Source organism: Triturus cristatus, chromosome 1_2 (genome assembly GCF_964204655.1).
Source record: "Triturus cristatus chromosome 1_2, aTriCri1.1, whole genome shotgun sequence".
NCBI lineage: Eukaryota > Metazoa > Chordata > Amphibia > Caudata > Salamandridae > Triturus > Triturus cristatus.
The window spans coordinates 139,297,124-139,311,535 of record NC_140580.1 but is presented as its reverse complement, the minus strand read 5'-3'; the positions used below and the strand labels follow the sequence as shown (position 1 = coordinate 139,311,535).

The following is a 14,412-nucleotide window of genomic DNA, read 5'->3' as shown; positions in this document are numbered from 1 at the left end:
TAAATGCTCCAAATAAAATGTGGGCTACCAACCCGCTCCTGTCCCATAAATCTCTGCCACTCGCACCGACATGTGATGCTTATGAGCATTTCCTCTATTTTAGATTTCACCCTCTCCTCTCTACACCTGCATCATTCCTTCTACTTCAAGCGTTTTCTCTTTGAGAAATGCACCACCCCTTTCAAACAAGCTAACCCTTTTCTATGCAATGTGAAATGTTTTTACCTTTGTAAGGTGTTCTGATGTCTATTCAATGTCTGCGTTAAAGGAAAACAATGAATAAGCAAAGAACAAATTATTAAATATTGACTAAACTGACTATGGTGTGAGTCTCCAGTTAGAGTTAAAACAGAGTATGCATGTGTGGCTTGGGCTTGCCCATCATGCGCGGCCAACACGTGTGCAGGTTTAGAACAACAACATATCTATAAGTCTGGGTGGTGAACTCCGCTCCGCTCACGGAGTTTGCGGAGTTTTCCGCACTCCGTGTTACATGCAGACCTCGGAGTTCCGAGTTTTTTTCCTCACTTGGGTTCGTCGACGTCAAGTTGGTGAGCGCGAGCTTGGAAAATCCACCTCCCGGCGAGGTTTCTCAACGTGGGTGGTCAGATTTCTCATTGCAAGTGGTCGCGTATGCATGCGACCGTTCACGTTGAGAAACCGTCCGTTCGCGTTGTGAAAGCTGCTGCTCGAGTAAAAATCTACTCGAGCAGCAGAAAGGAAGCAGCGCCCTTTTGCACTGTGCATGATGCCGTTCGCGATTATTGCACAGTGCGGACAAGCACCTGGCACTAAAAATCACCGCAAATGGCATTTATCTATCGCACTCCGAGCTCCGTACAGTGCAGCGGAGTTTGTTTTGCCCTATGCGGAACTCCGCTCAAGCTTAGATATCTGGCAGCCTGGAAAGCTCCAGTAAAGCCTTGGGCTCAGTCCCTACCAGCCTAGTCCCTGTTTGTACAGGCAAAAACCATAAACTGCTAGACAAAATCTACTGCGCATGAAGGAGTGAAAACACACTGACCACCTTTGTGTTCAGTTAACTGTACATACGCATTGGAGGTGCTTTTCCATACTCCCATAGAATATAAGAAGGAGTTTGCAAAGGAAAGCACCTTTACTTGGTGGGCCCTACTCGCAAAGGAAAATGTACCAAAGTCGAAGTCTACACTTTTTCACTATTCACCATTTCTGAGTGTAGATTTTCACCTAAGTGTACTCCTAAATGTCTTTACCCCCTCAGTTCAGGGTATGGAGACATTTTAAAGTGAGTTTACGAATGTAAAGTTACTATGAGTAACTTCTCCCGACATAGGTGGAGCTCTCCGCCACTGTGGCGTAGAGCTTCCTGCGGGTAAGTATAGGAAAAAATAATATTTATATATTTTTAATTAAATATTGTAATGTAAAATACTGTTTTTACCCTAGAACTAATGAAATAATATGTTGGAACACCTTAACTTTTCATAATAAATATAATTTATTCATAATTAAATAATGTAATATATTTAATTAACTTTATTTCTTTATTTTTTAATACAATGTTTATTTTATAATGTTATTTTTTAAATAGATAAAATAAAACCACCCTCACTAGCATTTTTATTTTAAATTCATATTTCATCAATTTAATCAAATATTGTTTACATTTATATAAATAATGTTTGTAAGAAAATGCCTCTTATTTAGGTCTCGCCTGAGCCAGCGCATGTGCTGCTCTAGCCGAGAATTTTAGTAAGGGCTTCAGAAAGTGCTGCCACTGGGGCCTAAAGCTTGCGTGCTCGTGCGCATGCACGTGCGCAGTCGGCAGCTATCAGCGCCCGAAGCGCCATCTGTAGCACGATCACTTTTGCTGCTGCCGCGCGCGCAACACTGGCGTGCTTTTTTTTTTCCTTTTTGCGCGCGGGTGCGCACACACAACTCGCTCACCACTCGCGTGCTTTTAAAAAAAAAAATTGGGTCGCGCACACAACTCCCGGGCTTGCGGTGTCACCGCATGAGGCATTTCAGCATCGAAGGGGCCGGGGAGGTGCTGCTGGAGCCTTGTGACACCATATATCGTAAGCACTATGCTTTCCCATCTGCTCGTTTGTCCTCTTTATTTGGTATAGACAATCTACTGAGGCTAACCCGATTTATTTTCAGGAGTGCGCTGCAGAACTGCAGCTGTCAGGCTGGTGGTCTGGTCAGGGTTCTCCTGTGATGTCTGCCCCAACTGCTCCGTACTACGTCAGAAAGGCATCTCCCGGCAATACAAATGGTACTGAAAGCCGATTGGAGGTAGTGTACGCAAGATGCACGGGCCTTGTTTAAATATGTGTTTATGAGACCTGCAAATCCATGCCTCAGTAGATTTCATTATTGGAATAAACGTGGCTCAATTATTGCTTACCAAGCATGGAAAGTTTCTTCCTGCATCGGTGCAGATATAGGGGGGTCCATGTCAGTACAAGCTCCTCTTTTTCTGAACTGCATTGGTGTTTTTGTAGAATCCTATTATGCTGTTATCCACAACTGCAATTTTTAACAGATACATCTGTAAAGCGGTGGCAATCCATTTGTTGCGTGAGTGCAGGTATAGAAGAAGCATTCCGTAGCACATGCCCCTGACTTGCCTTCCCATCTATCCTCCTGCCATACCTTATTTCCTCTAGCCGTCTGCTTCCAGCACTTTTCATCTACCGCAGTCTGCTCTTTCCCACCCACCCAAGCACTTTCCCACCCACCGCAGCACTTGCCTATACACCCAAGCCCTTTTCTATGCCAGTGCCAAAACACCGAATTACATCCGTGATTAAACAAGCATTGGCATAGCCAAATAGGTCTCGCTTTTGGGACCTTATAAGTGTTTAGCCATGCAACAGTTGATGTTGTTGCACCAAGGATATTGTGCTGCATAACTAAATACTTATAATGTCCCAAAAGCGAGACCTATTGGCTATGCCAATGCTTGTTTGTATGGTCACCCCATTTGTTCTGGACTGATGCTGCTGTGTTTTTGACGCACTAGGACACTGCAAACAAAGACTCAGTGCATGGGATCTGACACCTAAAGCATGTGGAAACTGACTACACTCCTGATTGGCATAGTTAACTTACCTGTAAGTCCCTAGTATATGTTGCAAAAGTGTACAAAGGGCCTGTAAGCTAAAGTTCACTGCAGCACCTATTGTGCCACCACTAAAGGGACAATGCAAATTCCAGACCTGCCCTGCAGCATGTGTAGACCGTTTTAAAACGGACGATTCGCCATTGTTAAATAAACTTTTTGCCAGGCCCAAGTCTCTCTTTTTGATACTTATAAGACATCCCTAAAATAGGCCGTAATTGCCAACAAGGCAGGGTATTTAAAAAACAGGACTTGTGTATTTTACATGTCCTGGCAGTGAAAACCCTCCAAAGTTGTATTTTACTGTGACAAGGCTAGCTCTCCCCTAGCAAAGCACTAGGTTACATTCTAACACCTTATAATGCTTAACTTTAGTTTGGTGATAGCTAGAAAAATGATTCAAGGACTTTTTTTAACTAGTAATTTAAAATTCACTTAGTGGTCAAGTCTGATTTTATAATACTATTTTGAAAGCTGTCATTTTTCTGCCTGAGCCAAATGTCTTTCTACCACTGTTCTCTGTCAATCAAATCAATCAAGAATTTGTTAAGTGCGGCGAATTACTCATGAGAGTCTCAAGGTGTTGGGGTTGCTCGCTGTGGAGGGACCACGAGGAATTCTACTCTGGAGATTTGTTCCGGCATTCAATGAAGATAAACTAAATTAGAGCTATCCGTTGGCAGGAGTTACTACTTTCTGGCGGGGACTTATAGAGGGTGAAATCAAATGCGCACTCGGACTCCATGCGTTATATCCGAAATATATAAAAGGATGCCCATTTTGAGGACTTTGATCAGTTGGAAGCAGACATAGGACCTCAACTGTGAGGACTTAGAATTTTAAAATACATAAGGCAGTAATCTGACTGGAGGAATATACGTGTATTCTGGAACTCCATGCCTTCAGCGTGACTAAATTTGATCCGAGCACGACAAAGAGCCCCAGTACCTCTGTTCCTGGCTGCCCCATATGTTGCGGGAAGACCTCCTCATTGTACCCATCCCTGGTTTCATTGGATGGATCTTTCAACGCAGGATCGCAAATTCTGTTTCTGACGAGGCCTATAGTTAATCTATGTTGTTTAATTGTTGTAAAAAAAATTTTCTTTTATTTATTTTCTGTCTTTCGCCCATGTAATACCAATATCGCCCTGAGGAAGGAAGATTCCGAAACGCGCGTCGGCGCAATTGTGTATTGATTGGCGTAACTGTCTATGTATTGTTTGGTTTTGTATTATTGATTTTTGTATGCAAAATATTCTTCTCTTGTCTTGTTATTTATATTTTTTGTATGTTTTCGGTTTATTACATTGCTTCGTCAACCATAGGTTGAAGTATAACCAATGTTATATAAAACTGTCCTTATGAAAAAAAGTGTTATGTAAACAAAAATTTGTATTTATGAAAAAATTGATTGACTCAAACAAAAATAAGTGATTTACTAATATATATATATTTTTATAAATAAAACAAAATTAGAAAACAATTTTTATTTTTCTGTGGTCTATGAGGGGCCATCTGGTCACAAGGGGTTTTTCTCTTAGTATTTTGGGGTTGCTCGCTGCTTCATGGTGATCTGTTCATCCAAACAGCCAGGTGTTGAATACTTTCCTGAATTGCCGTAGCGATGAGGTGGTCCTGAGGTGCAGGGGAAGGTCGTTTTAGGATTTGGTCCCTAGGTGTCAGAAGGAGTGTCCTCTGCTGTTGCCTCGGCAGACCCGGGGGTGTCTGTGGTGAAGAGGGAGGTGGATCCTAGGTGTCTGCTCAGTTGTTGGAAGGTTATGTATGTGTTGATGTATGCTGGTCCTTCATTGTGCAGGGCTTTGTATGCATGGGTCAACATCTTGAACTGGCATCTCTTGTGGATCAGGAGCCAATGTAGCTTCTTGAGGTGGGGTGTGATGTGGGTCCGTCTAGGGAGGTCAGGGATGAGTCTTGCCGCTGAGTTTTGTATTGTCTGTAGTCTCTTCAGGAGGCGTGCGGTGATTCCTACGTAGAGTGTGTTCCCGTAGTTCAGCCTGCTGGTGACAAGTGCCTGTGTGACGGGTCTCCTGGTGTTGACCAGTAGTAACCCAGTAGTTGAATGGCTCCTTCATTAGGTCTTAAGTGGCTCCCAGGGCTGAGACAAAGGAAGAGGGGTTGACCTTCCCCTGACAGGATGGCCGCCTGGGTTGTGCCCAGGAACTTAATTAATTTCAAATGACACCTACCCTCTCACTGGCAAATGTAGCCCACACCTGGGCCAGTGCTCTCTATTGTCCTACTAGGCACCACTCCCAGTCGGAGGGGAGCTGCCCCCAGATCTGGTTTTGAGTGACCACAAGAGAGGACATGTTCATTATCATAGTCACACCTCTGGATGAGGCAGGGAGCTTTTGCACAGGGTAAGAAAGGTTTTGTCTTTTTGGTTTTGGATAGAGAGGGACACTGTAGTTTACAGTAAAACAAACAAGAAGTGCTGCAAAAGTGGGTAGGCCCCCAGGGGAACTTTTACCCCATTGATTAAGGACTGGCCAGGAGTTTCCCCATCCGTAGGCTGGCCCTGGGCATACATTTGGCACCCCAGCATCCTCCTCAGAACACTTCAGGACCTGTGGAAGACAGAAGTAGGACTACAACTGCTGTTGTGACTTGTGAGGAGAACCCAAAGGGCTGGACCTGCTCCCACTTCTACACAGAACTGGGAAGTGGACTCCAAGGGTCAGTTGGCTGACCCGTTACGTTACAGGGACATAAAAGCTGGAAGAAGCCCCTTTTCCTGAAGAGCCCAGCTGACCAATTCCAACTGGACCTGCTCTGAACCCCGCTAGTGGCTTCTAATGGAGTGGGTCATGGCCCCTAAATGCTGTCCCTAAGGTCCTAGGGCCCTTAGCTAAGTATCAGAGTGTTCTTCTCCTTCCCAAACTACAAAAGCTGAGACGTATAAACTTTTTGCTAACTTTTTCCTGAAGAACCATCTGGAGACCAGGACCGCCATTGAACCACTGGTCGGATTCAACTTGTTGGTTTGTCCTGCTAAAGGAGATCTGACTTCCAGGAAAGTTTTAAAGTCTGAACATAGAGGACTTCACAGAGTGTGACACCAACCCAAAGCCCAACAATGTCAAGACTTTCCTGGGATTGGACACCAGACTAAGACCTCTGGGAACATTCCCACCTTCATAGATGACTGCACCAAGACCCCTCTCTTCAGCAACCCAGCTTTATCAAGCCCTGACTCTGATCTAGGTTGCAGCTTGCCCCGCCGATGACTCTTCAATGACCACCTTTTCTCCCAAAATATTTGTAAGTCTGAAGGTAACTCTTTGACTGGGACCTACCAGGGCCTTGTATCAGACATACGCTCCATCACGGTTGGCCTTAAACTTTACCTTTGTCCCTGTGTAGCGCAACCAGTTTCCTATGGTTGCCACTTGAGGCTTTTTGGCCCTAAAATGTCATTCAAATTTTAAAAATTCATATCTCCGGTTCCCCTTATTGATTTTGTTTGTCTTTTTTTATAATAGGCATTTTTGATTGGTTTTCCAGTATGCAAGTACATTAACATAACAAAACCAGAGTAAAGTCACATTGCACCTCCCCCATTCCTCAAGTGTCTTCTGATGGGTCTTCCACATTAAAGGGTTTGTGCCTCCAGGCAGGTTTGCCAGGCCATAGTATTCCCACCATATTTCCCATATCTTGTGATATTGTGGGGCCAGTCTGTGGCTATGTAAATAAATTCCTCCTGTTTTGCACACCAGTCATTACCGGACTTCCATTTGGATAGTGTTGGTGGGCTCCGGGACTTCCATTTGCATGCAATATCTCTTCTGATGACCATTGTTGCCAGCCCCACTATTGTGTGAAATCCCCAACCCCGCACACATACTCCAGGAGACCCAGTGGAGCAATTTTGTGTGACAGTTCAATAGGACTCGGGATAGAGGTTTGGCGATTAGCTTCCAGTAGTATGCCACATTAGGCCACTGGCATACCATAAGAAAGAAGTACGCCTCCAGGAGTGAACAGCGAATACACCTGAGCTCGGGTAGAATGCCTACACACCGGAGGCACTGCGGTGTAAGGGATGTCATATGTAGATAATGTATTTGGATCAACAGCAGGCGGGCCAAGATTTTGTGGGGCGATACATGCCTCTCACTATTCAGTGTCATCTTGAATACATACCCACTGCTCCAACCTGTGCCTCGAGCGTCTCTGGGAAATTATAAACAAGAGAGCGGTAAATCCCTTGAATCAGTTTGCCTCTTGCCAGATGAGAAAAAACGTTTTAGTGACCTCAAGCAAATGTGGGGCGATAATGTCTCTGAATTTACAATAACATTCAAGAGGAAACCCGTCAGGGCTTGGAGTCTTCCCTGTTTTCATAACATGCATGGTGGACATTATTTCGTCTTCTGTAAGGGGGAAGTCAAGGTATTCCAGCTGAGCTCTTGGGAGCTGTGGTAGAGGTATCTCGTTGAGAAGTGGGCTGGATTGTTCCCGGACAGGCCACAGCTGGTGGGCATATAACCATTTATAATAGCCCACAAAGTCTTCTGCTATCTCGGTCGGTGTCTGTAGTCAGTGCCCTGAGTGGGCTATAATAGAGGGGATCAATTGGAACCAGCATCTCTGGTGGCTAACCATTAAAGGTGTTTACCACTCCTATCCCCATGTTCATAAATGCACCAGGTGGATTCCCTCCAGGACTGGCAGGCCTCATTAAATGAAAGTTGTCGCAGTGAGGTCCTGTCAAATTGGAGTTGTCGGCAGAGGTAATCGAACGCATTAGAAACACCCCTGGTCTCCAGTTGTAAGATACAGTTTTCTAGCTCTTTCATTTGGCTACATTTGTCCCTCTTCATGGCTCTAATTGTGGCTTTACTGGCTGCCCATAGGGTGCCTACCTCTGTGACCAACCCATCATTATCTCGAAATAGGAGTGGGGCTCTGTGGCTAGATGGTCTGTAAATTGATCATCTACAAGGAACCAGGCATTAAGATGCCAGTGTGGTCGCTTATGGTGCTCAGGGATCCCCACATGGAGAGTAATAGGTAAGTGGTCAGAGATTACTCAGGGAGAATGTTTGTGACTGTCGTGTATCATGTCAGTGGCAGACAGAAGTATAAGGTGAAAGGGTTTTTGAAGTGGATGTATGCATGTATACCCTCCCTCCTGAGTGCCACACCTCCTACCGTCACAAAAATCCAGGGACACAAGCACCTTGGACGTATCCAAGTTGCTTCCGGTGGGGGAACCTGACATGTCTTTGTTTGGGTTCGGATTGGCATTAAAGTGAGCACCCAGGATTGCTGCCCCAGTTGACAGTTCTGTGACCAGATCTGCAAGATCGTTGAGGGTCTGTCCCTGTAGTTGGAGTGGTATATAGACGCTAGATATGTTGTATGATTTCCCTTTTAGTGTCCCCACCACCCCAGTATAGCGGCCTTGTGTGTCACAGATAGTTGGAGTGACCACCAAAGGGAAGTGCTTGAGGAGTAGTATGGCCACTCCTCTGGAGCCACTGTTAAAGCCCACATGGAAGAAATGGTTGAAACCGAATTTACACAGGAAGGGGCTTTTGGAACCTAATAAGTGGGTTTCTTGCAGCAATACTATACTAGGCAAGTGCCATTTAACAAAGTTGAGGTCCGTTGTGCATTTAAGCGATCCAGGAGGCCACTGACATTCCAAGATAATAGCTGAAAGTCAGCCAAGTTGGTTGTGGGGAAGCTGGCTAACGCCTGAGGTGTATGGTCATGGGTGCGTGTGACGATAACTTGGTGCAAAAGATTAAAACAAATAAAAAATTGAAACAGTTCTATCCCCCCCAAAAACAGCAGCCGCCCACCCCACACTTCCACCGTAGAAGTATCTGTCACACTGACACACCCAAATAACACAACACAGTACATTTCGGGGCATTGGAGGTGGACCTTCTTCTGTGCAGGATTGTATGCCTATTGCCTCTGGACGATTCATGGTGTAGGGTCAGCCAGTGAATTAGAAAATAGGTTTGTATTCACAATTCCGGGTCCTGATCTCTGAGTAGGTCTGTGGATATGCCATGGCCATAGCATCCATCACTGCAGGGATCCGTCCCCACCAGAGATGGCCGCACTTGGGGAATGGATTGTCCCTTTTGTTGGGGAGTGACCATGGTCCGTATCAGAGGATTCAGGAGAGTATTTACGCTGTCTGCGTCCTTTCTGGGATTTTGGCTGTCGGCATGGCTTAGGCAGTTTAGTATTATTGGTGATTGGCAAAAAGGTCTCCTCATTGGCCAAACCCAGAGGGTCATGGCATCAGAGTTCTTGCTTTTCTGCAGTCCACTCCTAAACCTCAGGGACTTCAAAAAAGTAAGCGCTGGATGTGTAGATCACTCTCAGCTTCGCCAGGTAAATCAACATTTATTGCAAGGACATTTCCTTCAGTTTCCTTTTGAGCACGTCAAAAGATTAATGTTGTTTCTGGATTGTCTTTGTGTAATCGGGGAGGATCATAATGTGGGTTGATTGGAAGGACAATTTTTCTTGGGTGTATTCCGCTCGCAAGACGTTGTCTCGATCCCAATAGTGTAGGATTCTGGCTATCATGGGGGGCAGGGGCACACCTGGTGGATGGAGCTGCAGTAGGGCCCGATGTGCTCGCTCCACAACAAACCAGTGGGAGAGGGCTCCCTCCAGCCACATCCATCCAGCCACATTACGAAGGTCCTGACAAAGGAGGGCAACGTCCACCCGCACCGATTTTTATTTCAACTGCTTCCCATTTTTGTTGTTTTAGTGTCATTTTGTTTATTAAAATATTCTCTATTTTTATAAAATGGAGTGGGATTTTAATTGTGTTGTGTTTACTTTGTAAATGGTTTTGGTACTTCTACATACTCTACACATTTTCTTAAGTTAAGCCTGCCTGCTCTGTGCCACAGCTACGTGGGGTTGGGCTCAAGTTTAAATTACTGTAACGTTTACTGAACTTAAAAAGAATAGTGCCATTATTACATGTGGTGGACTACTATCCACCCCAAATAATAATCCACTTTCTCACAATTTTAATAAGTTTAAAAATGCAACTGAATATTGTATGGAGTACATTTACCATTTATTTGTGACCTTCAAGGCTGGGATAACATAAGTCTAGTTTATGAATAGCAATGGTCTTCTCTTTTGTGGGTAGGTGTTTGTATTAGCATATCCCACTGTAAGCCTCCCCCTTACCCATTCCTCAACCCCTCTTTAAATTATCCTAATGCTAACTATTCACATTATTCAGTCTTTACCTCTGGTCTCTCCCACGGTTACTACAAAAGCTCTTATCTGTGTTTGTGAAAAGCTTTGCCCAGAAAAGATAGTCGAGGTGGAGGTATCCATAGGCAGGTTTGGGAGTAGAATTTTGTAGTACGTGTTTAGTACTACTACTTTGTGTACTACAAAATGCAGTTTGTGAATAGGCTCCTCTAGATGGAGTGAACTTAACAAAGATCCATCTGTCGAAAGGGTGTGTGCAATTAAAACAAAACTCCAGCTATGGCATTTACAATTGTAGTTTTCAGTAATGCTCAAGGAGTTGCCTGCTTGTTTTCTTTATCTTAATGTACACAGTCCAGTTATTTTCATTTTTATGTCACTCCTGAGTAAAGTGTTCAACAGATTCCAAAATTCCCCTTCCACCAAAAGCTTGCTCAACCCAATTTCCCTTATTTGTAGATTCCTCTGATTCCTCGGAGCTGGAGCATCAAATACATCCACCTACACTTGATTTGGGAGCAGCGGGTGGAAGGTGTGTGTTTGTGTGGAGTGAGAGTGGAGCAGGGTGTGTGTATTTCGATAGAAAACGAGAGGGAAGAGAGAAGGAAGACTGATGGCGAGAGATAGGGACAGGCACAGAGAAAGGGGTCAAAGAAAGCAGTGAGGAGAGATGGATTGGGCGTTGCTTGAGGTGAGAAGAACAACAGATGACATCTGATGTAAAATTACTGTTCACATTGTCTTTCTTCGTTTCTGTATCACCCATCTCACCCTCCTTTCACGTTTACCTATTCGGTGCCTTCTTTTCCCTCTCTTTCATCCTTCTCATATTTAGTAATCCCTCTTCTCGTATTCTCTTCTTCTCTACATACCCACTACTATTCCTCCTCCCCATTCTTCCCTTCCTCTTGTGCCCTCCATGCATGCTGTTCCTTTTTTTCCTTCTTTTACCACCCTTCCTTCCCTCCCCCTTCCTTCTTTAAATAGAACGTGTTCCTTAGCCAAAATGTATTGCTCATCTTAATTGGATATTTTCTGAAATACTTTATTTTATGTTCGTTGCTTAAAGCGCACACCCACGTTGCTGTTTTATCGCACTCAGGTTTAGGCCATGAAACCGACAGGTGTGTCTGTGTCTCTAAAGAGCAATCAATGTGACCTGCTGGAAGATATCCAAGCACTTGCCTGAGGAACTGTGTCACAGTTACTTGCTCATAAATCACCAGCGGGCCTGTACAGGGCAGACTCAGGGGTGTGGCTTCATGGGGGGGGGGGGGGAGGAGGGGTCGGGGTGTTTCACCCCCCTAATAAATGTATTTTCCTATGAATAGTTGGGTATTGGTGCTTTTAGTCGGTTTTAGTGAGGTGACTGTCGTATTTCACCTGGGATTTTTGCATTCTCTCCCTCTCAACCTCTCTCTCTCTCTCTTTCTCCCATCTCCTGTTTTGCATGTCCTAAAAAATGTAATTTTACAAAATATTGTGTTTCTCTCACTTAATACTCATACCAATCCGCATTCCTCTCCCCAGCCATTTAAGCCCCTCTCATGCCCTCTGTTTGTCGTGTAATGTATTTTAACATTCTATTCCAGCATGATAGTCGGGAAATCTGAGTACACCCCCCCCCCCCCCCCCCCCCGCCAGTTTTACTGACCAAGCTACGCCCCTGGGTAGACTGCTACGAAAATACATGTTTGCCAGCTGTTATGCGATCAGATTATGGTGCGCACGCCGCACCCTGTTCCCGTGTGTGGATTAAGAGGGTCGCTGGGATCATAAATCCATCCACTGTAGAGTACCCTTGGGCAGGTGCACTGTGCTTGGGTTTTACGAATGGCATGTGGAGAAAAGAGCAGTATACCTCTTCTAAACTTGGTCTGTAATATCAGCAGGGTTTCAGAGAAGGAACATATTTTCCTAAATGCCAGTTTTGAAACGGATACAAATGAATCAGTTCAGTTAGTCCCGCACAAACATTTTAACTTCATTGAAAAATGCCTTCTCATATTTTTACATTTCATTTATTGAGGACTTACTTTGTAATACAAAAAGGACTGATGCCCAAAGTTTTGTTTGTTAGTATCGAAGGTCGGGTGCCGAGTACCCAGGCAGCCTAGTCTTGATTAAATCCCATGGCCCTTTAATACATCACCAGCCCCCCCACCCTCCTCTTTACCTCACTCCTGCTGACTCCTGTTCAGGCTTGTGCCCAGCCTTGACAGGGAAGGCCCCGTCACAGTGGCCCAGCCCCTATCCCCTAAAACAATGTGCTGTGTGGTCCTTAAAAGAACATGTTTACTCACAATTATTGAGCAACATTTTGAGCAAGATCAAGTGTTCAAATGGTGCTTGTGGTTAGTCTCTCTAAGAAGCGCAGACAATACTAGAGTGGTAATTTGGTTTATGGTGGGTGGCCTGCGAGCCTGCTAGGACAGGTAAGGTCCTGCATCTGCTCCACCGCCCACCATATTTAAAATCCCCATTCTTTCCTTCTAGCACATTTTTGCTCGTTTTTCTCTTCCTCCATTTTCCCCCTTGTGTCTTTTCCTCGGTCTTGCTCTGGGTGAAAGTCTGGTGAGGAAAAATAAGTGCTGGCGGGTCTCCTGCAACCACTGGCTCAAATTAAGCACTACATCTATTGTACGATTTACATGATATGTCAATTGATGACTTGGCCCGTGGCTAGGCCCTACTTTTAGCACAGCCAACATGAAAATGTTGGTGGCTTGCCCACCCCGGTGCCCATGTGTGATGTCTGACTTCATAGTGTGTGCATATCTCTTGAAATTGCCCGTATGCATATGGGTGCCTGTATGCGTGTTTTCTATTGGCCCGTTCATACATATACAAAAACATGCAGCCATTACAACAAAGAACACATGCCTAAACCAAGCCAGACATTTTGTCTTTATCACTGTTTGGTATTGAGCTGATGCACGACTCGGACAGTATCTTCACGGGCTATTACTTGCCTGATGAAGTCTCAATTTATTATAACAATGTGTACTGAACTAAAACGTTTTCCACCCTACTAAAGCTCCTTAATATGTTCTCTTTTTTGTAGTAACTTTCATTCGCTTCTATTTTAGAGGCTAAGCGTCCAGTGAACTTGTGCAGGCCCAACCCATGCATGAATGAAGGAGTTTGCATTCTTCGAAATGGAAGCTACCGCTGCGACTGCCGAGGCTGGGAGGGCCCCCACTGTGAAAGGAGTAAGTACCTCTTTATTTACAACCAGCCAAAAGAAGAAGAGGCGAGTGAGGCGGGGTTTATGTTAACTTGGAAAGCGAAGGAGTGGTGCGGAGTAAAATGTCTCCCTTCCAGGATCTGGAAGGGGAGCGTTTGAAGAGCACTCACTTGTGGTTTATTGTGTATGGTCCCATCCATACTTTCTGCTTTTCTCCAATGAAAATGGACCTCTGACTCCTTAACACACATCTAAACTTTGTTTCACACCTGGCCATGCGCTCTCTCGCGTCAAACCATTATTTTATGCTTTAAAGGTATATTTGGCCCTCTGTTGCCTCTGCCTTTTGAACACCATCAGAAGCGGCCAGGCAACACACCGGTTCCTCTATTAGAGTGATCTTTAGATCTGATGGTGTCGGCCATCTTGATCACAGTGGCCTGAATCTCATAATCAAGATATCATTTAGCAGCAGAACCACCATTGTAGATGGTCGAGAGAAGGTTGGTGTACACCAGTGGAAGTGTTCAAACCAACCTCCATGGTAGTGAGCTGCTCTTTCTTTTTGCTGTCTGTTTCATCTGGCTGATTCTTGAGGGAGAGGTTATGATATTTAGGGAAAGATTTACAAAAAAGTCGCGCAACGCAACGCAGGCCCCCGCGAGGCTGCGCTGCACGACAGGGAGGGAGCAGGAGAGCGCCATATCTTCAAACATATGGCTATCTCCTCCTGTTTCCCTTGCTCCGGCGCTGATTACAGCTGACGTGCACCATGCACACACCTTAGGGTGCAGCGCTAGGGTGTGTGCATGAGTCCAGCATTGGTTTTGTACAGGAAGGCTACCCTTCCTGTACAAAGCACTATGCTCGACACAAGGGAA

General features: G+C 44.9%; 1 protein-coding gene across 1 annotated transcript in view; it reads left to right on the top strand.

Annotated features, from left to right (window-relative positions):
* VWA2 (von Willebrand factor A domain containing 2) overlaps positions 1 to 14,412 on the top strand; it is a 270,127-nt gene that overhangs the window by 237,188 nt on the left and 18,527 nt on the right. Inside the window, exon 13 of the mRNA XM_085603290.1 lies at positions 13,434 to 13,556. Within this exon, the coding sequence (XP_085459416.1) occupies positions 13,434 to 13,556 (123 nt within the window). The remainder of the gene's footprint in view (positions 1 to 13,433; positions 13,557 to 14,412) is intronic.